The sequence below is a fragment of the Periplaneta americana genome, chromosome 12 (assembly GCF_040183065.1).
Source record: "Periplaneta americana isolate PAMFEO1 chromosome 12, P.americana_PAMFEO1_priV1, whole genome shotgun sequence".
NCBI classification, from domain to species: Eukaryota; Metazoa; Arthropoda; class Insecta; order Blattodea; family Blattidae; genus Periplaneta; species Periplaneta americana.
Genome location: NC_091128.1, coordinates 34,592,363 through 34,619,255, shown reverse-complemented (window position 1 = coordinate 34,619,255; position 26,893 = coordinate 34,592,363). Strand labels below are relative to the sequence as shown.

Genomic DNA, 26,893 nt, shown 5'->3' with positions numbered 1-26,893 from the left:
AAAGGTGGAAAGTTGTTGTGAATGTGATGGTCAGGTCGAAGCATAATTGCATGCCATGCATTAAGTTATTTGGTAGGTACATAGCGAGTTTTCGTAAGGTTTATTATCAGTAACAGGTTAGATTTGGTTAATTGGAGCTTCTGTCATTCCTTGCATATATGCAATTTGGTTGATAGGTGGGCATGCATTGGATAACATTCCTTGGTAGCGAAATTGTAAATATTTTTCCACGATGGTGAAATTTTGATCACGGCATCCTTGATGAAGATCATTTTTTGCATAGGGTGCTGTTGGTTCCTTGTCCAGAGCCTCTCGTGTTGAATTGAATGGAAATGGAAGTTCATACTGAGGTGTGAACCGTTTCGGCGAATTGAAGGGAATAGTGGAGTGATTTTTATAATTAGTTACACTTTATGTTTTCCCTCATTAATATCATAGTTATTGACATAGTGACCGTGATTTGTAAATTGCTGAGCGGGAAGTTAATTAGCTTTCGAAACTGAAGGATACGGAGTCATTAAATAGGAGGAGAAGAAAATGAAGATTATTCCGTATTACATAGCAAAACTGCAGGCAATGGTAAACTTGTAGACGTGAATTCCGAATTTTATGCCTTGCATTATACGATCGTCTGCATCTCCACAAAAAGTATCTTATAAATTCAACTATTTTCACTCCCGAAATCACCGAAACTACCTCAGCGCTAGTTTCACCGAGTACCTACTACAAATAATATACAGTACAAAGCACGTGGTTATACCACAGTCTACTATATACAGTCACGAAGCTTGAGTTTTGAGGGTGCTAGAAACAATAGACTGTGACGGTACTATTTTGCATTGCCTGTAATGAGGCGATATTAGCGATCCTAGTGGTGAGCAACTATCTAATGTTTGCATATTTACTACGTATTGGGCTTCGCGACTATATACTAGACTGTGGTTATACTGTCTGCAGAATAATCTAAAACTATTTACATGTTTATTATGTAGGTATATTATCTGTTCAGTTGTTATTCTGGTATTTCTTTGTAAATGTGTTAGCACTTCAAGGTGCAAATGTATTTACATACTTTGCTTCTAGTAGAGTCTTTTGTAAGCCTACCGTAAACATAAGACAATTTTAGTACCGACACCAATTTTGCACCATATGAAAGTGGTGGCCGGTGAAGAGGTTGGACCAGATGGGATCGCTCCATGAAGGTGGAAGAGGTAGACAGCAGGGAGAGACAGCACACATATCTCATTTCTGTATGTTTCCTTCGTAAGATCGAATCAGTGACAGGTTAAGTTAGGTTAATTTAGGCTTTTGGTATGCCTTGCATGCTTGTGCTCAATTGTCTAGGAATGTGCCCTTTCTTCCAAGGCATACCAAAAGTTTGAACTAACCTAACCTAATATGTCACTGATTCGATCTTATGAAAACTCGCTTATTCTCTGTGAACAGTAAGGAAACCCATGAAAATGAGATATATATGCGTTGTCCCTCCCTGCCGCCTAACTTACCCCTTTCATCTCGATGGAGTGATTCTGCCTGCCTGCCTGCACCTCTCTGCCAGCCACCACTTTCACAACAACTTTCCGCCCTTACTGTGGTGCAAGATTGGTGTTGGCACTCAATTTTTATTTTCTTTATGGTACATGTGATTGGACTAGAAGCAAAATACCAGTAGGTAAATACATTTGTGCCACCACGACAACGCGTTTTAGTTCTTTTAAGCATTCTGGTTATTGTATTGTGTTTCTTTTTTGTGAAGGAATTTAGATAAGGGCCCAAATAGCCATAGCAGCTGACACGTCCTTTTTTAAAGCCCACTAACTAACTACATTTTGTACCTTAACATGGTAGCGCAATTGAAAAGAAATATTGTAATTGTTATTTTGGCTAATACAGTATCATTACTAGAATGTTCCCTTTTTAGACAACAAATGTTAACAATATATGCTTTATATGTTCTATTCCACCACATAATGTATAGGCCTATCTGTCATTTTGTATATTACCCCTAAAACCATTCAGTTTTCACTCTCCTAACCTAGCAAAAACAATTCTAGCATTTCTATCGCATATATGCTTCTTTACTCCATACAGTTTTCACTTCCCCGTGATTTTGTAGTGAAATTTTGTTACGTAACAAAACATTTGTTGTTTTTTTTTTATTGATCGCCTTTGTCTAATACATTTAAAGGGCATACTGAAAACCAATAAACTGGCACATTAAATTTAATGAGGATAAACAAGGTCCGTCTATGCTTATCTTTAGAACAATTAATATAAAGTTATTTGTCACTTTTTTACTTGAGTTGAATGTTGCCGACTTGATTGAATCATCGAAAGAAGCTATGCCCTTGAATACATAAATACATGTAGATTAGAGTACGCATGTGTATAATCTTAATATAATAAGTTAACACTAAACATGTTGCAAACTTCTGTTGTAAAATGCAATTGTAAAATCTGATAAATATGATTAAAGGGTCATTCCACAGTAAGAGTTTCGTTAGTCACAGGACATTCAGAGTGTTATATATCTAAAACTAATGTATATATTCATGTCCTGTTTTTTTTTTTAGTTTTATACAGCTCAAAATCTGCTACTAATTTCATATTAGTTCAGTGCAGTATTGTTATTATTATTTACTGAGCAAACAATAATAAAATGCAGTGTTAGTCACAGGACCAAGAAATGTTGACTTAATATGAAGATCATTTTCAATCCTCTAATTCACAGCAGTTCTAAGGAGGATAGGATTGCAATCTTAATATGCAAGAGTACTGTCATTGCAAAACAAAATGAGACATCATTCATAAATTTATTACTCTTTGTTATAATATTAGGGGAAGAAATATGGAATGAAGTCATGTTAGTCACAGGACATGGGCCATGTTAGTTACAGGACATATTCCCAAACTCATTTACTTACATTAAAGTTTATGTAACCTTCTCTACACAATAATACTTGAAATGTATATTAATACAGTAGAACTTGGTTATAACGACATCCAAGGGACCTTACAAATTATGTTGTTATAAACGAGTGTCGTAGTAACCGAGATTCACATTATCAATCTAGTGAGGTGGAAAATAAAAAATAACAAACTTAATTAGACTTCTTTTAGATTTATGTATTGACTTTTAAGCGTACAATGAACATAATAAAATACACGTAGACTTACAATTATAAATACAGTATTCTGTATTAAAACAGTTTGTTCAGTACTCACCAAACTACTTTACTTAGAAGTGAAGTAATCAGTCATTTTACTCTGTTGTCTTCTACTTGCCCAATACACACTTTCTAGGGCTAAATTACGTTCTATGTTCATAATTTCAGTTGCAATTTCACTGCTCCCTTCCTTAGCTTCATAGAACATGTTCATAATTCTAATGACTTCTAAAGCGTCACTCACTTCTTTTAGTGGCTATACTGCATTAAAATGCGTGCACTTAGTGAAAAACTTCCTGTCGAAACTGATCTAATACCGCATGAATTCGGGCAGGTTACAGTGGAGTGGGGAATCCGCCTCCATTCCAGAGTTCTATGACAGAAGGAGACTGTAAAGAGTTTGTCAGGGTCAGATTTCAACAAAATATTTCTTAAAATACTTTGGTTCTTAGAAAATCTTATTCCAAACTGAGGTTGAAAATGACGTTATATGCAAGGTAGACGCATATGTGTTTGTCATATTTAGCAAGGTAGGTAAGCACATGTCTTATGGGGAATTTGTTGGGACCACAGAATATTTGATGTTATAGGTGAGGTGTCGTGCAAAACGAGGTCGCTATAAGCAAATTCTACTGTATTAGTTTTGTTACATTTAGGTACACGCGATATTTGGATAAGTGGGCCTACAATCACAATTTCTTTCTGTAGTTATTTCAAGGTTTTTTTTTATATTAGCTAAATCCTCCATAATAACTATCTAATAACTACCTCTTCACTTCAATTGTACTAGAACCTGCACCTCCTGTATCATAATGCTACCATGGACATGGTTAAATGTGATACTATTTGAAAAAGTGATGACATCACGTCTATCTTGTACAAGAATTCAATTACATGAGCTAAATCTCCATACTTATGTTAGCCCCTTGTTGTAAAATAACTTTCAAAAAAAAAAATTTCAATTCCAGTCCAAACATAAAAGTTATTTGAGGTGCACAAGATAAATGGGACACTGTTATTTTCACAAAACTATATTACTTTTTACCTTCTACATTTAATTACAATTCTGTTTATTTCCAGTCATTGTCATTCCATGAATCTGATATTTTTGGTACTGATGTCCCGAATCTACTTTTCATATCATCTAAAATTATTATTTCTGATCCCAGAAACTTCCATGCATACGTTCTACTTCCTCTAATTGCTGATAAAATCTTTCATTATATAAATGTGATTCTCTCAGATGATATGCAGTTCCTAAGCGTAATTTTATATTTATTTCATAGTTCTTCATATAAGTATGCCTAACCATAGGCCTATTGTATAAAGTTTCGTAAAAATATTACAAGTTATAGTTTGAATATTTTCTCTTATATATATATCTCTAATCCTCCTACATAGCGCCCTTTATCAGTTCTTCTAGACTTACCTTACCTGAAGTTTATGAACTCTATAATATCGTAACTCTCTCCTTGCTGAGCCCATGTCTCTCCTAATCCTAAAATATCTAGCCTACTTCATGTAACAAATCATATAAGCTCCTATTAATAATATTTTGTTTAATACCTTCCATATTCCAATAGCAAATTTTTTAAATAACTGAAATCACTCCAGGGTTACAAAAAACAGTTTGATTTAACTCACTGGGTGTATATATTCGTTTACAATTTTCATTGTGACCTGCATTATCTCATGTTGTTGTTAATTGTTCCAAACCAGTTTCGTATATCTGTTGGCACATCATTCATGTCAGTCATCATCTATCTGATAATTGTAACATGGTCCCAGCTGTCATAGTCACAATCTCTGGTGATGTTGATTCCCCAGCCGATGATGATTTTGCATTTCTCTGCTGTACTGTATCATTTTCCAGTATGACATCAGTTCTCTCTAGTTGGACACATTTTTCTTCTTTGCGTCCTCTCTTGGAGTTTTGGTCACATGTACTTGTTTCTCCTGAGTCAGATTGCACCAAGTCATTTCTGTTTCTTGTGACTCAGTTGTAGCTGCTTGCCTTCTGTTCAAATCGATGATAATGTTTCTTCTACATTAATTTACTAAAAGAGACTTACCATTATTGTACACAGCAGTAACACGTTACAAAATGATTATAGTATTACTGTATTTCTTGTGTAATAAACATATCAGCAAACATCCTCCTCTATACATGATACTGCATCTTAGTCCAGCCTGTCTGAATTGGTTTTGTCTCCCGATGTTACAACTAAAATATTGTTATTATACTCTGATTGTGCAAGCAGGTATCGACACATCTGTGTTGTAGAAGAACAGGAAATGTTTCGGTTAAGTGCATATGTTCATTGTGCTTCTGTCTATCTGCTTTACCCGATGTTTCAATATTCAGATATAATTCATAGTACTGAACTTCCTTATTGAATTCACACAATATGTCACATCAGTATCTTGCATCTTGAAAACCTCCCACACATTAAATTTAATTTCTCACCCTTTCAGGAAACAAATTTGCACAAAATGATTAAACAAGAAAGGGAAAGAGAGAAGGACCCTTATTTCATTACTACTACCACGGCTTTAGTTTTCAACCAGCCACTAAAATCTACTTATGCCTATATAATTTTTTTTTCCCCATTCACAATTAATTTATTGCTTCTCAAAAATTCCCTGTGGCCTCTTCATTTAACATCCATTAAATATATTTTAACTCATTTCTTGTATTTCTTTCTTCTATGAAAAGAATCATATTGAATTCGAATTCTTGTGCCTGCTAAATATTTGCATTTCACGAAAACTTCTGTTCTCTTTGGAAAATAATGATGTGATTAGCCTATCATTTATGTCGAAAATAACAATAGATCTCTTATTTTTCTTGTATTGTAGTATTTCACAAATGTCTTGCAGCTTCTTGATGTGGTCTAGGATTTCTTTAGAAAATTTGTCCATTTCTTCTTTCATCAAATAAGAACATTCTTCCACTTCTTTAATGTTTGTGAATACATCATACTACTTTTACATAAAGCAGAAACATAGCTTTATATCAATGTCATTTCATTCTGTCGAAATTTCTTTTGTTTTGATTTTACAATAGACTATGTCACTTGTAGTTTGTCTATTTTCATTTCAGGCCCAGGATTGAGTTCCACATTTCCAATCACTAGTAGGTAGCACAAATTATTATTCTTAACAACAGTTTTTCAGGTTTAGCACCATCACTTTCATTTACTACTTTGTATGTTAACTTAACACTTCTATTATTCCACCTTCCAATCCTAGCTGTATACACTGCTATGTCGATCATATTGCTTCTCCACACGTCTGTCTCCTACCAGTGTCAGCAGACCTACCAGTTGTACAGAGTAATGAATAGACGTATACCCACCATATTGTCCACATCAGACATCACGAGCAAACAGATCACCATTTAAATGTAAAACGGTTGTTAATTATTATGTCCTTTGGTAATAATCTCTATCTCTACTGGCACTAAGAATGCTTTCTTGCTGGTGCAATCCATGCCTCCAAGTACAGAAATTGGCATCTGAACCTCGGAAACAAAATTAAGAATTTAATTATATGTCTCATCAGCTCATACCATGTTGGATGAATGGTTAATGCATGTGCCACTATTTTCTGAGGACAGTGGATGGAGTCTATCTCAGGTAAATAATTTATAGTAAACATGTGCATTTAAATGTGCATTGTGGTTTCAGGAGTATAGCTGAGACTAGAGAATAACAGAAGAAACGACAGAAAATTGGAGAGAAGGAAGGAAGAGAGATAAAGAGAAACAGAGTCATCTAGTGATTACATTTTTAATCTAATGTCTTCTGGGTCTTTCATTTCCCTATTGATGTGGACAGTATAATAATAATAATAATAATAATAATAATAATAATAATAATATTTATTTGTCAGAAACCAGTGTACAAGGCCTGGATATGACATCGTCAGGTTCGATAATATACACAAGCATCCATTCATTACCAAGTACAATTGGTGAATAGTTCTAGGTTATTCTGTGGAAACTATTGGGTGTCTGAAAGTAAAATCACGTGCTTACTATCTGTACTTTTTGTAGTACACAATTGTTAAAGAAAAGTGATGCCTCCTTTGGTTTAGTTGTTCTGTAGAATTACCCCAAGTAATTAATTTAATGTAATTGTTAAACTAATAAATATGCAAATAGTTAGAAATTATAATTCATTACATTACTATACTAGAATTAACTAATGTTTGTATTTCTGACAGTTGTATATGGAGTCACAGGGGATAGTGTTCTGTTGCTGCATTGCAATGAGAGACGGACGGGACAGTGGATTTCAAATTGAAAACTACATCTTATCTCACGTTGCATTTAATTAGGCTCGAATTCTAATTTGTAATGCAGGTATCTTGAATCCAAGATTGTTATTAGAGCTGTCTGACTAAAAGACATTGTCGCAAAATTAAAAGTAGTAAAAGTTCACGGAACAAAACGTTACAAATTTTGACCAATCCATACTATCACACTACTAATACCACTACTGCCACTACCATACCACTACTTTTAATAATAATAATAATAATAATAATAATAATATTAACCTTCTGAGGACTGGGTAAATTTTCTTACATAAACGAATTATGTGCTCTTATTCTTTGAAATAAGTATGTTTGTTGCTTTTTAAAGTACATTTATTCACAAAAGCCTAAATAATTAGCCTATATACCGAAATACTCGTAAATGAAAACAAGTAATATGGATTTAAATTTGTATTTGCAGGAACTACACTTCAAATTTTGATTGTTTGCGAGCAAGACAGAGAACCTCAACAATGAACGAATAAAGTTAAAATGTGCGACATATTTAATATTTAAAGAACATTGTTGAAAAACCAGTACACGAACATTGATATGAGTAGTTTAATATCAAAGACGGACATCTGTCATCTCCATAGTTTTGATCTAGAGGCACTTTTTTGTTTCACATTGTTCTTTGTAATATTTTAAAACAATTTATTTTTATAAATGTAGTGTTAGAGTTTGTATATAGTTTCACCATAACTGAAAAAAGCATGACAAAATGTATAAGAATCCACATTATCTAAATTTCATCTGAAGGTCAGATGTCCGCCTTTGATATTAAGCTACTCATATAATCTACAACACATTTCAATACCAAAAATATAAAAATTAAAAAGTGGTGCAGAAGACTTCATGTACTAATTAATTATGTATTTTCTAAGAAAATATGAATATATGTGGTGGTGAATGGGATCATTTTTAAATGAATCAAGGTCCGTGACTGGCTTTGACCTGGGTTTGACTTTTCAGGGAGTTTCCAGCAACGCATCTGCAGGCCCAGCTGTGTGCCACCTCCTTTTCATTTTCGCACTTTTCCTAGTCAATATTGATGACAGTATTTCTGGAAATTTTTAGAGCAGCAGCAGTTCTCTCCAACACTTTATTAACATCTGTCTTTCTAATATTCAAAATAAGCCCTTAGAGAGAATACCATTTCACGGGCTTGGCCACGAATCAATGTTCCTTTGCCTAACCTTGCAGTTTTTCTTTATGGAGAATGAAGTCGTGGCTGCTCTCTTTTATCTTTAAGGCTTGACTGTGCCATTTTAAATTTAAACTTAAAAATAAACCGTAAAAACTAATAAACACTAATAGGCCTAACGACACACACATGCACGCGCGCACACACACACACACACACACACACACACACACTCTCTCTCTCTCCCTCCCTCTCCCCCTTTCTCTCTACTTCTCTCCCCTCTCCCTCCCTCTCTCTTTTCTCTCTCTCTCTCTCTCTCTCTCTCTCAAAATATTAAACAATAAAACTAAGAACAACGAACAGTGAAATGCCATCACAGAAAACCACGTGCAGCGTATATTTTGTTGAACTGACAATGCTTCACATGCTTGTTGAAGGTTGGTGGCAGTAGAGTGACAGGGGAACGGATTGTGATTGGGCGTTGCTATGGCAACGTGCCCCCATCTCATAATGTTAACTGTCAGAAGAACAAACATTCATTAATTCTAGTACAGTCTTAAGCATGCCCAACAGTTCACAAGCTGCAAACTGATTTTCTGGCACTGTTTTTCCAGTTGTGATGGATGTAATCAAGACTGAATCCGAGTTTGACCCGCTGGCTGCGCAGTCAAGTGAAGACGCAGATACAAAGTGGCTAAGTCCTTCAGATGATGTAAGTGTAAAGATCTGTTCATTCATATACTGTATTGTTATTCAAAGATGGAATGCTACTCGGCCAGAATTTGTATACAAATGAATTTGAGATTCGAACTTGTTTCTGACAATTCACATCTTCCAATAATCACTTGATAATATACTTTGACTCACGTATTCGAAGTATTACATTTTAACGAGGCATAGATATTATAAGCTTTGATGGTTAGCCATATGCATATTTCTACAAAAAGACTTAACTTGTTCTGAAGGCCACAAGACACCTCTACTTGTTCCAGCATCATTTACAGTGTTGAGCTTATGAACTGTCATGACTAGAGGATGGAATGATATGCGCTAAAAAAATTGAAAAATATGCATGTACATATGCCCTTAAGAACTAGGATATGCACTAAAAATAACAAAATATAAGCTTACACTATTAAGAAGGAAAAACTGATTTTATTTGAAGCATTTTACATTAATTTACTGTTCACGTAATTAATACCCACAAGATTTTAAGTCCCTTATACTTTCTAAATTCAGTAAAGTTATCCTATTGTATACAAGAAACTTCAAAATCTGTGAAATTGGAGTTGCAATAAACTACTACACATTTTTCCAAATTTACAGAAAACAAAGATTTTCTATTGTCTACAATGTTTTTATAGGAGCTGTTAAGTAAAATGCTAACTCTGAACTTGCCATTAGTCTCTCTGCTGTGCAAGTGTGGCTTACAGACGTCCATAATGTCGAGAAATGTACACTACTTAAAGACTATACAGAGGGCACCACAGCAGTGGGTCTACATTATACTCGTAATTAGTGAATTGAAATAATAATGATGGTGGTGGTGGTGGAGGTGGTAGTGATGATGATGATGATGATGATGATGATGATGATGATGATGATGGAGAATTGCTGGGATGTCACGTTATATTTGTCCAGAAAAACGAGTTTAATAATGAATGCTTTATTATGGTGGTGCCACCATCTGTGTTTTGTTAGATTACAACATTCGTAAGTTAAATGAAATTGAAAAGTGACTGTTGTCTCCATTTCTCGTAATTTTCATATTGCGATTTTCCATTTTTAAACATTATTTTGAGGCTTGACTGATAAAAAGGAACAAATATGTATTTATATGCACTGAAAGTGGAAATATACATTAGCGCCTGAAATATGCATCTATAAAAACCTGTCATTTGGTTGCAAATTCAAATATTTTAACTAATACCGGAATATTAGAGCTATATCTGTAACTATGAGAGAGGATCGAAAAGTAATGCACAACAACTTTTTGTGGCAACATATTCAATAGGTAAGCAAAACGAAATAATGCAGAAAAAATCTACCGGTACAGGTTTTACTTATTTTTCAACATAGAAATCAAGTCTCTCGACACATTTCCTCCATCGTCACACCAGATTCAGTACACCTCGTTCATAAAACTCCATTTTCTGGGCGTATAACCACCTGCGCATGACTGATTTCACTTCTTCATCTGAACCAAAGTGTTGGCCTCCTAGGAATGTTTTCATTGGTCTGAAAAGGTGAAACTCAGATAGTGTGAGGTCTCGGCTGTAGGGTGGGTGATTGCCACCTCAATGCCTCTGACATTGGGTGGTGTTACAGCAGTCACTGGTCAGCCAGAACGTGCTTCGTCAGTAAGATTTACTCGGTCCTCTTCGAAGAACCTGCACCACCTGGAGATGTTGCTACAGTCCAGACAATCAGTATCAGACCGAATTTCACACGGATTTTTTTGTTTTGCTCAGAAAAACGGACTACACCTCACTGCTCTTCAGAAGTAGACAATGCCAGCATACATTCCATCTTTACTCAGTAGTTACCACTCATTCCACCAGGGTGACACCTAATCAAGTCATTGCTGTCTGTAGCGCAAAATTCAAACTAACTATCTGCCAACTTTGAATGTCCTAACCAAAATAGTATATCGTAAAGAAATTGTTGTGCATTACTTTCCAATCCTCCCTAGTAGTTGGTTCATCTTTAACACCTCTCTTAAAAATTGGTAGGCTATAACTTGGTATTTTCAAAATTTAAGAGATATTATTGGTCTGACAAGTTAAACATATCATATAAAACAATTAATAAAATCCTTTAATAACTGTCTTAGTTTATCAGCCTAATGAATTACAAATAAAAAACATTAGGTCATAGTTACAATTGTAATGTGACTCGCGCTTTTGCCATGTGTGGCATCATCAGGTCTAAAAGAGTAACATAATTATATCAATAATATGAATGTAAAAACATGAACAGTGTGCAAATATAGTATATTTTTTTTTTATTCAATGCAGTGGCACTTGATTAGAGTCATTGGTCGTACAAATATAGTATGACCTTGCAAAATACATAACGAAGATAATTTTTTATTTGTATAATTCATTAGGCTGGTAAGCTAAGACAGTTATTGAAGGATTTTATTAATTATTTTATATTGATATTTTGAGTCAGGGAAATTACGAGTAATTAGACAATCATTAAAATAATTAGTAGTGAATGTTTGTATAATATACTGAATAATTTATTTAATAAAGTAATTAGACACTTAATAATGTTAAGGTTTTTTAATTATTCAGTTCATACACACATTTTAAAATGTCATTACTAGTAATTTCTTTCCATTTAAAGACAACATCTGGACAGTTATTAGTATACATTAATTCAGTGGCTGAAACATATGGATAATTGAGTTCAGCTTTCATTCTACAAGTACATATATTCTGTAAAGAGTTCTTTAAAATGATTAGGTGTTATTAAAATGTTCTCATTTATTCTTGAATAATTATTATTCTTCTTTATTAAAGTCAAACAGCTTTGCTTTTATTAGGCAATGTCTCAATGAAATTTATGTTAGCAGCTATTTTGACTCTCTTTATTTCAGTTTTATACTTTCTATTTATTTGTATATATTCACTTTTAATTTTTGGATCATTGCTACAATTTGCTGTTGCTTTATTTCTAATATCATCTAATTCACTTGTGTACCACTTTTTACAAATTGTCGCTGCATGTCCAAAAATCACTGTGTGCATTTAAACAGATTTTTGAGGAGAAAGTAAAAAGCACTGAGCATTATCACTTTTAATTTCCTTAATTTTCAAGGTACTTTTGGTATAATTTCAATTGTTATATGAAGAATGATGAAATTATACTGAAAGTAGCTTTGAAAATCAAGAGAATTAAAAGTGATGTTTTTTTCTTCTCCTAAAAAATCTGTTTATATGCACATAGCAGATTTTAGAGGTGCAGCGAGGAAATATTAGACAATTTATTTCTTTTCACCTTGATATTAATTAGGTGAATATAAGTTATATGAAAATTGTTATACTGTATGTTATAACTGGGAGTTTTTCAGGTCGCAGAATATGAATATGGCATTATTTCCAACAAAAATTATATCATATGTAATATAGTATGATTGAAAGTGTAGGCCTAATAGTCCAGTGTGCAAAGTTTGCAGTGCAGTTGTAGTATTTCAAGAGCTGGTTGTGTGCTACTGAATCTGACAATTGAGGAGCGTTTTTGCAAAAATTGATAAATACAGAAATCAAAATTTTACAGAAATTACATTTTTTAATTTAAACACACAAATATTTATTTTACAACAACAGTTTTTACACAGGAAACATTCTTTGTTCTGAGGCAATGAAAGTAAGTTTGAAAAATATAAGCTTTTCTTTATTACTTGTTCATTTTAACTGCAAAAAATAAGAATCTTTTCAAAAGTCGGTAGCTGCAGTATATCTTCATATGAGTCTCATTACAACACCAATAAAATTGAAGAAAATTATTAGTCTCAACACAAAAATCTAGTGGGACATATCTGCTAGAACGGTTGTGTAGAAGTCCTTTGCCTCAGCTGTTATTTCGAAATACGACATGAGTTTCTTAACATCAATCTTTTTTTTCTTTTGAGACCATGTTGACTTCTGGAAGAATAGGGCAGTTTAACATACTACCACATGTTTTAATTCTCGGTTTTAGCACACAGACTGCCACTGGATATACTGTATATATGTTCTGCACTGTAACAGAAACATTACGATGTTTGTCCGAAGTTTTACTGTAAATGATCACTCGCTGCAGAGCCATATTGAAGGACAACGTCAATCTCAACATCTTTTGAGCACTCGATTTTAAGTCCATGATTTTCCAGTTCTTGTTGAGATTCTTAACTGTGCCATGATTTTCTAGTATCTTTTGGTAGTTATTGAGGGCCAATATGTCTTCCATTCCCCTGTACTCTTTTTCTAGTCTTCCAAAAACACGATCTGGAGCTGTGATCGTGTATCAGAAAGAAATGAAAAATGCGAGTAAAAATACTGCTTTGTTCCAAAAAAGCAATGAAAGTTGCCATAATAATGCTCTTCTTGTTCTTATTGGCACAAGAATCAGAAAATAGGTGAATGGTGGAAGGGGCATTCATTGCGGAATTTTTTTCTAGATTAAATAAAAAATCTAGCTATGTAGATGCGACTTGGTTACATCCCCTTGATGACTGGTCTCCAACCAAGTATAGAATGAAATGTCCTTAATTTCTTGTGTCTTTGAATGTTTCGTAACACAGAGGTTGTAGAGCCATACTTGTCTTGTGTAGAACACTTCACCCACCGATAATTTCAGCAGAGGTTTGTTTTGTTGCAAGTCAAAACATATCTTTACTACTTCTGGATTATCCTCTTTCACAATTTTGTAAAACTTGTCTGCACGGAGTGTATGTAGTCTATATTGGGTCCTGATATTATCTGTCCATATGTTTTTCTGATACTGCATTTAATTAACATATTTTTTTTTTTTTTTTGAAGACTCGGTATCCACCACCCTATGCTTTGGTGATATGATGATCATGAACTTAATAAGTAATTTGTCCTGATCTATTTAGCATAAAGTCTTAAATTTATTGTGAAATACACTAATGTCATCAAAGGTTAACTCTGCCACTTTACACTGTTTACTTCCTTTCGCTATTGGATTGAAGGAAGAGTCTGCATGTCCATGAGAGCATTTATATTTGGTCCACGCTCCTATGTTTTATGCTTCCCTGTATGAGGACTCTTCTCTTTAGTTCTGGATTTTCTACCACCCACCACTTCTTGAATCATAATCATTTCACCTCCTGAATCCATTATTTACACACAGAAACTAACTAGAATGTCACAGCATTGGAAAACGCTCTTACTTCAAACTCATCTGAAATCACTCGTGAATGTATCCGTTTTGAAAAGCATTTCACTTCATATTCGCCCCTTCACTGTCAAGTTGGGTGGGAGAAATAGGTAAATAATTTTTGCCTCAGTAATGTACAGTTACACGAGAAATCCTAAACAGTTTGGGGAAGGAAAGAGAGCAAATAGCTTCCATCTCAGCAATTTACTGCTAGGCGACAAAATAATAGCATTCCACTTCTGCCGACAACCCCTAATAAAAGTAAATTGTCTGAAATACTATGCTGAAAACTATTTTATTTGACCTTGCATATATTTCAAATAAGGACTTGAGCATCTATCGAGTTTTGTTTTAACTAAGTGACAGCATCTCATGAGTTTTGAAAAAACCTGGAAGATTTGATATCTACATATGGCAGGAATGAAGTTTTGCTAAATCCGATTTCAGAGGTCGATTCCGAAGCTATATACGATAACCATATATATAACTCATTTTCAGAAATTTCTGCATCTATTGACTTCAGCAAAAATGCTCCTCAATTGTGTTGGACAAAATAAAAACAACTTATTAATGAGGTATCTGATGTGGCGAGTGATATGTGATAAGAATCTATGCTGTAAAATATCTTTCTTGCCAACTGGACACACAGTTTCAACCAGATCTATATTTTGGATGTTTCAAGAGGGCATTCTGAAAGAACTCTTGCGCTACCATAAATGATGTTCTGAAAGTAGCACAAAGGAATTGCCTCTGTGGTGAATCTATAATTCCAAGAGTCAGGAAAGATATCTATTCCGACCTTTGACTGGTAATTAAAATTTAAGACAATAAAGATTAAGAACATTCCAAATATAACTCAAATTCACCATTTTGAATTAAGGAAAGAAGCTCCTGGCCAAGTGCTTACTAGAAGTTCTCTGCATTCATAAATTGTGCAGTTCAATATTCTTCATGGTAATGTGCCTGCAAGTTTTACAGACATGCCGGAAATCATAAGACCAAGCGCCCTTACCCAAGAGAGACAGACTTATTTGTATGACAAGATACTTTGCTTTGTGCTTGAAGGTAAGACGAATATAATGTGACCAAGATCTATATTCAGAAGAAGGTGACAGATTATCTACTCTACCTCCTTCTACATCTGCTGAATGTTCAACTTCTACTAATAAAAAATGGAAGCCTCTTACTCCGAGAAAACTATCTCCTAGAAAAAGAAATCGTCTACATGAGTTATCACAGTCTACTATATATAGTCACGAAGCTTGAGTTTTGAGGGTGCTAGAAACAATAGACTGTGACGGTACTATTTTGCATTGCCTGTAATGAGGTGATATTAGCGATCCTAGTGGTGAGCAACTATCTAATGTTTGCATATTTACTACGTATTGAGCTTCGCGACTGTATATACTAGACTGTGAGGTTATTCTAAGAAGATGGGTCACAGAGATCAGACAGTAAAGGATGTGGTCATTTGTTCAAGACGCAGAGATCAACAGCAGTAGTCAAATTCATGTGTGATTCGAACAGATCAGTTAAATGTGAATTTATGTAAAATAAACAGAGACAAATTGAGATTGAAAATCTGGACGTTCTTGTGGATAAACAGATGCCAGAAAAAACACTAGCCTACATTACATTTTCACTTATTTTGGAAATTAAGGTCTAAATAAAACATGTCAATGGAACAAAAAATAGCATAATCAGCGTAAGTGATGTATCTAACCAGAGTTATGAATGTTTAAATTCAATACATTTAGAAACCTCTATACTGAAAATAGGTTTTTCGTTAATAAGAATATGGCATCGGTTTTACAGGTCTTATTTTTCTTAAAAGTGGGTTATAAAGGGGTCTTAATTAAATAAATCGAAATATCTCGCTCATTATTGATTTTTATGAAAAATATTACATAACGAAAGTTTCTTTAAAAGTGATTTCCGATAAGTTTTACTCTATGCAAAATTTTGATAGGACTGATATTACTATGAAGTACCGAAGTACATGATGATATTTCCGTGCAGGAATTCTGCATTACCATATAGCGAGATATATCTGTTTTAAGATATCAATGCTTTTTTATATCATGGCCAAGTCAGGTTAATATACGAGTAATAAAGATAAATGACTCTGCATTTATTTAAGGTGGCCTTGGAGTCCTTGGACAACAATTGGATTAATATACGGATGATATATGTGTTTATAATATACTAAACTTTATTATATTATAATAGATTGAAATAATTCTTTCATCATTGGAAAGTGTAGTTCCTTTAGATGGACATAGGCTTTATATCATTACAGAAGCTCATGAGTGAATCGAGGACTAGGTACAAATGCATATAAGGTAGGACTAAACAGAACCTTACGCACAGAAAACTTTATATACCGGTACTGTCGAAACTAATAATTAGCTATATGTACTGCAGTTAATTTTAATGCTATTTGGAGGTACTGTACTGAAATTAGATGTCTGATTTGCGTTGCATTTTTTTTATTAACAAATGAAAGCCAGAGATCGAATAATTTTACAAATATACACGTGGCACATATTAAGTATTAATTATTCAGTAACAACAGTACATATTTGTATTGCTTAATTACATATTTGGGTGAGCTACGGTAATGTATACATACTAGGTAACAGTTCTATGTGGTGCACAATACTCCATATTGAATAATTAACAAACCAACATCTTTAGCATGACTTGTGGTTTGTAGGCCATCTCAAACCCCAAACTCCACTCCTCTGAGCACGAGATCTTTTATACTGGTACTCGGTCAGTTATGGCTGAATGTTACAATAAAAACAATTAACAACATAGGTATTTCAGTCATAACGTCATACAATAACAGATGAAACTGTGAAGTAATTACATAATTGAAATACGACTATTTGGTCTAGGGAACATCTGTTTTCGTTGCAAGAATAATTCGTTTAACATGTTTGTAAATTAGTCTTGAATACGTTGCACTGATGGAAAAGTTTTTTTTTTCTGACATTCAAGAGCCCTCACAACCAATTAAAAACTTAGGCAGGTACTTACAGTAGTACATCCGTTATCAACACACGTTTTAAATAATATAGGGCAGTACAAAACCTTATTTCAAATGGTATCGTTTGGTGACAAAACCTTCTTCCAGCTGAGAGTAACAACCTTCAGTTCTTACAAATATATTCTATTTCAGACGCTGTTAGGTCTAACATAATACCAAAGTAGAATAAATCGAACAACTCCAGAACCTTTTGCATTGTGATAACAGTTACATTCATAGTTCTAATTACAACTTTGAAAGTAATTCAAGAGCAAACGATTTATAATTGATAATAAACTATTTATTAACTAACAATAACAAAGCTGTATTTGGAAATATAACAGATTTAAGTCAATGATATTTATTTATAACAAGTGCAGCGAAGCGCGCGGGTACGACTAGTTAAAAGAAATAAATTTGTAAATATGTAATACACAATAATTCAGACACACAAAGCATTCACAATGACGTTTGCTGGTTCATTGCTATCTCACAACTGGCATCATTCTAATGAATGCGTGCTACACTGGTTCACTTTTGTGCATGTCTGTACACAGTATAGAGAACATACAGTAAAGACACCTAAGCCATTTCGTGGGAACAAATTCTGAGTGCGCATGTCACGAAACTGGGTGTATTATCTGGAACCTCCACCAGATGGATCTCCATCTACGACAGGCTGGCATAATTTAATATTAACTGAAAACATTCATTACTCATCTTTTAACAATTTTAAAGACATGAGGCAAAGGAATGGCAATATAACCATAGTAATAATTACTTCCGTATGCAATCATCATGAAAATATTCACTAATTGGCGCTAACGTTCAAGTCACTGTTCGAGTCTTATGTTGGTAAAATTGATCCAAGTAGAACATAATACATCATGGCGTCCGTTGCTGTGAAGTGCGAACATGAACGTCAACAATGGATATAAATATTTTGACTTCCTAGCGACATAATACTAATGATAGATACATACAAGATTATTCTTATTATTGACCAATAAAATAAATAAATAAATATTTTACTAATATTTTGATAGTAGTTTGATACTAGCGACATAGCTGGATTCATTGAGAACTAGACCTTACTGAGCTTGAATTTAGTACCAACAACATCAAAGGTGCCGACAAGAGTTGTCCCTACTGATTCTTCTTATACTGTGGTCTGTACATGTCTGTGGATGTGTATTAAGCAAGCAGTGGTCTGTACATGTTTCTATATGTCTGAACCTGTACAACAGTAGCAACGGTACCATTGGTTCCATATATTTATAATGCTCTAGGAGTTTTTATTTGACATTGGACAAATTGACGAAGAAACATTTATTTTACAAAGTTGAAGTTGAAATGAAAAAATTGTGGGTAATGGAGAACTTCCGAATTCATATTTGAAAACACGGTAAAAAAACTGCATTAAGTACAACTATTGGTACTCATGAGACAAAAATCATGTTGACCAGTTTTATCTAGCAAATGGGAGAACAATAACTGGAGAATATTACTCAAGTCTCCTGAAAGGGAAAATTCGCGAGGAGAGGCCGAGTATGGCCAAGAAGAAAGAGTTGTTTCATCACGACAGTGCACTGCTCACATCTCTACAATCGCAGTTGCTAAACTACATGAACTACGGTTCGAATTATTGGAACCCCCCTACTCACCAGATCTTGCATTCTCAGACTTCTTTTCCCAAAGATCAAAGCTTACTTGGCTGGTAAGAAATTTTCGTCAATTGAAGAGGTTATTGCAGCAGAAGAAGGCTTTTTTTACAGATCTCGAGGAATATGTGTACAAGGAGGGAGGAGCAGTATTGCAGTACTAGTGAATCAAGTGTGTGAATATCAAGGGGGATTATATTGAGAAATAAAGATTGTTTCAGAATAATCCTGCGTTAATTTTTATGAGAGACTAGGAACATTTTCAAACAAATCTCGTACTTCTAAATAGAAACTGAAATTAGCGTGCTATGGCAGAGATATTGCAACATTGTATTAGACTACTGGGTGTTCATTTCAAAGTGTGTCATGACGTACTGTTGTTGGGTCACCGATTTGAAGCGAGTTTCAGCTTATATGTCGGAGAAGTTGCCCATTATTTAAGGCGTTCTTCAATCTGAACTTGAGAACGTGTACGGTATAACTTGAACGTCATAGCAACAGATGGTGGTCTGTACGGTCTGTGTGCTACCATAACCTCTTTCGAACTGTGTTTTGCGCCGGCAAGTCGTTCGCGGGGTATTTGTTATCATCGGTTGCATACGGCAACATTCCACAATACAAATCAAATGCTCCGTGTCCATGTTGACCGTCGAAGTTAATGTCAACAAATACGTAAGTAATAGTCTTAACCAGGGAAAGGATTTATATGTAAATACATATTTACTTATAAAGCTAATATAATTTATATTTTGCATTATCTTTATGTTTCACAATGTGTAGGGTTGAAAAATCCTACTTTTATTTTCCATATTTTTCCATATTTTAGAGTTTAGTACATATTTTCGTTAATTTCCATATATTTTCCATATTTCATATAAAACAGTCCATATTATATTAGGTTTAACAATAAAACAAAACAAAATTCCATTAACTTTTAAAAATACATTTCAACAATAGAGATTTAAACACATGTTCAGTAATCCCTTTAACATCAGAGTTATTTGAAAATTAGCAGTCCTATCAACAATGGGAAAGTAAGTTACAAAACTGTATTAATTTAATTTAAAATTTTTAACAGACTTCAGTTGTGCAGCTCAACAGTTAAATGCCAGTCAGAGTACACATAGGTTCAGTTTTGTAAATCATACTATAAAGACGGTAAATATGCCAAAAGTACGTCATTCAGTCAATTTAAAATCAAAACTAACAAGTTACATTTCAGAATTTAAAGAAGATGGTTTATCAACTGACAATAAAATATTATTTTGTAATTTGTGTCAGTGTGCAGTATCATCTACACAAAAGTTCCTGGTGCAACAACACATTACAACTAGTAAACATCAGGCCAACAAACAACTAAATTCCAAGCAGAGACAATTGTTTTTAACACAACCAACAACATCGAATGTAAGATCTGAGTTTAACATCGACCTGTGCCGTTCTCTCATCTCTGCTGATATTCCTCTCTACAAACTAAAGAATAAGGTCTTCAGGGAATTCCTTGAAAAATATACTCAACATACAATCCCGGATGAGTCAACACTTAGGAAGACGTATGCTCCATCCATCTACGATGAGACAATACAGAAGATAAGAGATGAAATTAAAGATAGTTCAATTTGGGTTTCCATTGATGAGACTCCCGACAAAGAAGGTAGACTTGTTGGTAATGTAGTTATCGGTTTGTTAAGTGAACAATATTCTGAACGAATTCTTTTACATTGTGATGTTCTAGAAAAGTGCAATAACAAAACTATAGTTAAACTGTTCAACGAAGCTATGGGTATCCTGTGGCCAAAGGGTATTATGTACGATAATGTGTTATTCTTTATTAGCGATGCTGCCCCTTATATGGTCAAAGCTGGACAAGCATTATCTGTTGTATATCCTAAATTGACTCATTTTACTTGTGTGGCGCATGCATTTCATCGTGTGGCAGAAGTGGTCAGAGACAATTTCCCTAAAGTAGATTTGTTGATTTCATCAGTGAAAAAAGTATTTCTCAAAGCTCCCAGTAGAGTTAACGTGTTGAAAGAAATGTACCCTGAAATTCCATTGCCACCAAAGCCAATTTTAACTAGATGGGGTACATGGCTAGAAGCAGTTGAATATTATGCCGAACATATAGACTCTATTAACAATGTTCTCCTTGCATTGGACTCTGAAGATGCAGTCTCAATTGATACTGCGAAAACAGTTACCTGTGACATAAGTGTGAAGAATGACTTAGCTCACATTCAGCATACATTTTCATGCATCATAAAAACGCTCAAAAGTCTCCAAAATAGGCACCTTTCACTATCTGAAAGTTTTGAAATTATAAATAGTACTGTGGAACAACTGAATCGTGGTAGAGGTAAAGTTGCAGATGCAGTAAGAGCTAAGGTGGACACTGTACTTTCAAAAAACCCTGGATATGAAGAACTACAAAAGGTTGTTGCTGTGATGAGTGGTGAATCAACAGTGAAGATTAACTTGGACTTATCCCCAGCAGACATTGTGAAATTGAATTATGTACCAGTTACTTCTTGTGACGTCGAACGCTCTTTTAGTCAGTATAAATCTATCCTCAGAGACAATAGAAGAAGATTCACTTTTCAGCACTTGAAAGAAATGTTTGTAACCTATTGTTATGGTAACAGACAATAAAAATTGTGTTTTGTTGAAACTACATTGGAAGATAAGGTACGTCCATTATATTTTTTGTTTAGTTTGATTAAAATGTACCAATATTTAACGTACATAGTCATTTTTTTATAATTTTAAGTCCATATTTAATTCCATATTTTGGTAAAAATCCATATTTAATTCCATATTTTGGTAAAAATAACTACATATATATTTACATATTTCATATATTTTTAGTCCATATAAATCCGTTCCCTGGTCTTAACCCTCTCCCCATATCCCGACAGTACGTATTTCCAAACAGTTCACATTCCTGCCACTACCAGCGTTACCGTATGTATCAGTACATACTCTTCAAAATGAATGCCGTACTTGCTAGGCAACTTCTCTGCCTGATAGGTTATACACCTCTGCGGAAGTGTAGGAAGATTGAATTCTCTAGGCTCATCGGCTAGCCACATGACGGCATACAGCGAGCCATGACACACTTTGAACTGAACACCCAGTATTTCTGGCCACTAATTGACAGAGCTGTGCAATGGTGTGGGGATACCTACAAAGACAGTTCTTGGTAAAATGTTGTTATAACCTCGCCTGGACTGTAGTAGCTAGGTATTATTATGTGAATCCAGAGTTAAGGGCTGAAACATATGAATTCATTTTTCAACAAGCAATAATTTTATTGTTAATTAAAAATTTATATTTTGTGTGTATTCCACAGGAAGGAAATTTATTGAAACCATGTGTACCTTTGACAACAGTGGAGAGTGTGGATCCTGAATGTCCTTCGTCATGCAAAGTGGAAGTTGAGCAAAATACATTTCCTGTGAAATGTGAGTTTGAGGTGAGTAATTTTATTGTTTGTTCTGTTCTCAAAACTCTATATTGAGCTCATGATGCTTTGCCGCAAACATGTCCTAATACCTGATTCAGAATGATTTGAAGTGCTTGCTTAGGCATTCAATATACTGTAATTAAGACATCATTAATTAATAATCTTATTAAATGTGAAGCACAGGCACACCATTTCATAGTTTCGAATTAACACGCCAAACGAATTATCTTTGCACCAAAAAACAGATGCTCCCTGGACCAAATTATCGTGTTTTATAATTGTTTGAATCCAACAGAAGTCAGAAGTCTTGCTAAACATGTTATTGCTGAAGCACTACAAAATGCCACTGAACGAATACTTCACACTTTTATCACTGCCAATGTTGCGCTATAAACCAATTTTCGGCAATCTAATGTAAAAGACTGCCTACAAATATTTGGAAAGTTTCAGAGAAAATACACAAATTCAATCTTCTAACACGATTTTTTTGTTTTTATGAATTAAGTAATTTGCTGGGAGACATCGTTAGATATAGACCACTCTTACACTAAACTGGAGTATCAGTTGCCACCAAAGAGTTTGTAATATATAACTAGAGACACCAATGGCGCTAGTGTAGCGTACAAATTTGAACTGGTGTTCGACTGCCATTAAAGGGAGTTGATGCTTCGCCGGGTGTGCGAGCAGTTGATGCTTATTTGAGGAGTACGAATAAATATAACTACACTTTAAGGGAAATAATAAGAAATGATGAAATACTGAGCCGCAAATAATTGTTCGAACATAGCTTACTATTATAGGATGCCCAGGAAAGCATGCATCTCTTAATATTTGGAAAAATGTTCTAAATGCAGTTCCTCCTTTCAATGTGCTTACAGAATGTAGGAACATTTCTTGGATAAAGTTTTTCCAGAAACACATTAATCAGGTTTATACGGTTTATTTCAAGAATGTATGTACGGGTTAGATACCATCATATTACAATGGATTATAATAGCAAAGTGCATAAGAAAATCCTTAGACAGTATCTGTATAAAACTGTTTTGTTTCAGAATAAATGAAATCATGTAATTTCCGTTTGGTACTTCTAGTTTATTCGTGAAAATATAGCTGATGACCACAAATTTATTACCACCACCACCTCCACAACTTGCCTTGCCATCACTATTACTAGGCCTACTAATACCACTACTACTAGGGCTACTAATACCATTACTACTAGACTTACTATTACAACTACCACCACCACCAGGCCTACTAATACCACCAATTCTAGGCCTACTATTACCACTACTATTAGGCCTACTATTATCACCAATACTAGGCCTACTACTACTAGGCATATTAATACCACAAATACAGTAGCGTGCAAATTAATCTGAACATTGTAATTACTTATGCAAAAACACTCAAACGGGATAAAAAAAGGATCTAAGACATACCTCAGTAATCTATGTGGCCTCCCTTGTTCCTAATAACAGCTCTGAGACGATTTAGCATGGATTCCACTAATTTCCCACAAATATTCTTCATTTTTTCATCGCGAAACCATACACCAATGAGGGCAGAAATCATCTTCTCCTTTGTAGAACAATCCATTTTTTGCATTCTTCTTTTGCAAATTGACCACAAGTTCTCAATGGGGTTGATGTCGGGTGAGTTGCCTGGCCAGGGGAGTACCTGAATATTCTTCTTGTTGAATTCTGTAGCTTTTCGAGACGTATGGCATGGTGCCAGGTCTTGTTGGAACACACTTCTGCCATCCGGAAATGATTTTTGCAGCTGGGGTACGATTCTGGTTTCCAATAAGTGAATATATTTGTCAGAATTCATCATTCCCTTGATAGGTATTAATGCTCCAGGCCCTTCATGTGTAAAACAACCCCAAAACATTACTTTAGGGGGGTATTTGGGTGCTTGTTGGAGATGAGCTGCTGTTACTTTTTCGGATCCTTTCCATACGTAAGAAACACGGTGGCTGTGGACCTCAAAATGAGACTCATCGGAAAAAAAGTACATTCTTCCAGTCATTCACTGTCCAGTGTTGATGTATTGCCCACATTAAGCGTTTTTTGCACATAACAGGGGTTAGCAGTTGCTTCTTAATAGGCTTACGAGCCCTTCGTCCAGCTTCCAAAAGCCTACGCTGTACTGTTGTGACGTGAATATTCGCCCCATTGGTAGCCATTAACTCGCGGGTTAAGTCGACAGCAGTTAGTCTAGGATTTAATTTACTTTTCCTGACAATTAAATGATCATCTGCAGGTGAAGTTTCTTTTTCCGGCCACAGTTTCCTTTTTCTGGGTGTGATGGATCCAGTCTCCCTGTATCATTTTATGATCGAATTAACAGTACCCAAACCGATGTGACATTCTGCAGCAATTTGCCTCTGTGTCATAGAAGAATGCTCTGCTAATGTTATAATTTTAGACCGTTCTCGTGGAGTTGTATCCATTTGTGAAGACGACAGAATGTACACAGGATTGCAGTATTAAGTCTTCAACACTACTGAAATGCTTATAAGTACAAAACGACAGGCAAAATGTCACATATAAAAAAAATAATAACGACAGACCTTCACCAATGGAATTACACGTACTACAGATGTCAAGTAAAGCGGTATGAGCAGCTGTGAGGCCAACAATGACAGAAAATGTAAAAATATGTCGTGTTCGGATTAATTTGCACGCTACTGTACTAGGCCTACTAATATCACCAATACTAGGCCACTATTATGTCACTACTACTAAGTCTATTAATACTACTGCAGTAAAAAGCCTGTACTGACAGCTATACAATTAATAAATTGTTTAATGATAAAAATTTATTCTTGTTATGTTTTAAATCAGGTTTCCAGAATTTTTATGATCTCATATTTCACCACTAAACATTTTCTAAGCACCATATATCTTCCACTTCCTTTGCATGAAAGGACTAAAATATAGATTATTTTAAATATTACAGTAGATATCTATTATTATGGCCCTAAAAATACTGGTAATACTGAAAATTCATGTTGGTATTGCTATTATTCAATATTTCACTTACTTATCCTGAGTATATATGGGTGATTGAATTAATTTTTTTATAATATCGCCGAAGATGAATCATATAATACTTCAATAAATACAGCGCTCCTCTGCCATTCATCTTTATTTCATTACGACCCATTCTTGGTAAAATACGTTTAAAACAATGTCTATCACCAGGCTACATCAATGTATTGTGGTACTGTTTTCGAATTTCGCGCCACAAACACTCCCTTTAATGGCGGATGCTAGCCGATTCAATTTGTGACATTTTCCTTACCTTCACTCACAGGTATGTGTCTCTAGTAAGTATTATAAACTCTTTGGTTGCCACAGGTACCCCTAGCAGAAGACTTCAACCTAGGTTACGTAACCACTGAAGATGTCTGCCCCAGTAGTAGATGAAACGTCTGGGAATATCTTCACCAGTAGACCACAGCATCTTAACCCGGAAACTTCTTTTCAACTAGACACTGGCCGTGAAAGCCTACATCTAAAATTAATTTAATTCACTAGCGTTTTCGACCATTTGTTGCTTATCTTCAAGTGATATATAAATAATATAAATATAACTGCTTTGAACAGAAACATGTAGGGGATATTGCATACCATGTTACAAATGTGGAACTATACAATAACACAATCAACAGGCATATATCCTCCGTCAACATCATCTTCAGACTATTGTAAGCAAATAATATATTAATAAATTTCCATAAATTTAATTTGAAAACTATACAGTTTCTTATAATATTTTAGATGTCTCTTATTAGATGACATTGAAGTGAGCACAACACTTTGTAACACCTATCAAAACTCGTAATACAACATACGTCATAACTTACAGCTTTAAGTACTTAGACGTAATATGTCACCACACACGTCGGTTTATGCACGCAACTCTCAATTTAATTTGTTTTTATCAAGTAGCATTTAATCATGTGACTTTGTAAATAATATGGGTATGGTATTTAGTATTAGTATTTATTTATTTAACCTAGGGAGATTCCAACTGTAATATGATGAATAAAATTACAATTAGTATTAAATTTACAATTACAATTACAAATAAAATTACAATTAGTATTAAATTTACAATTACAATTACAAATAAAATTACAATTAGTATTAAATTTGCAATTACAATTACAATAAAAATCATATTACGAAAAGATTACCTCACTAATTA

At 34.3% G+C, this 26,893-nt stretch overlaps 1 protein-coding gene across 11 annotated transcripts in view; it reads left to right on the top strand.

Annotated features, from left to right (window-relative positions):
* The window catches only part of LOC138710224 (zinc finger protein 845-like), a 67,324-nt gene that overhangs the window by 8,857 nt on the left and 31,574 nt on the right, over positions 1 to 26,893 (top strand). For 2 of the 11 annotated variants that reach the window (XR_011335183.1, XM_069840893.1), the window contains exons 1-3: positions 8 to 72; positions 9,246 to 9,343; positions 22,562 to 22,684. Coding sequence is in view for 7 of the 11 variants with exons in the window: in XM_069840893.1 (XP_069696994.1) it covers positions 27 to 72; positions 9,246 to 9,343; positions 22,562 to 22,684 (267 nt within the window). In the remaining 4 variants the exon portion in view is untranslated. Of the gene's footprint in view, positions 73 to 149; positions 580 to 9,245; positions 9,344 to 22,561; positions 22,685 to 26,040; positions 26,184 to 26,893 lie in introns of those variants that run through there. The other 9 variants (XR_011335184.1, XM_069840894.1, XM_069840892.1 and 6 more) reach the window with 7 other exon arrangements.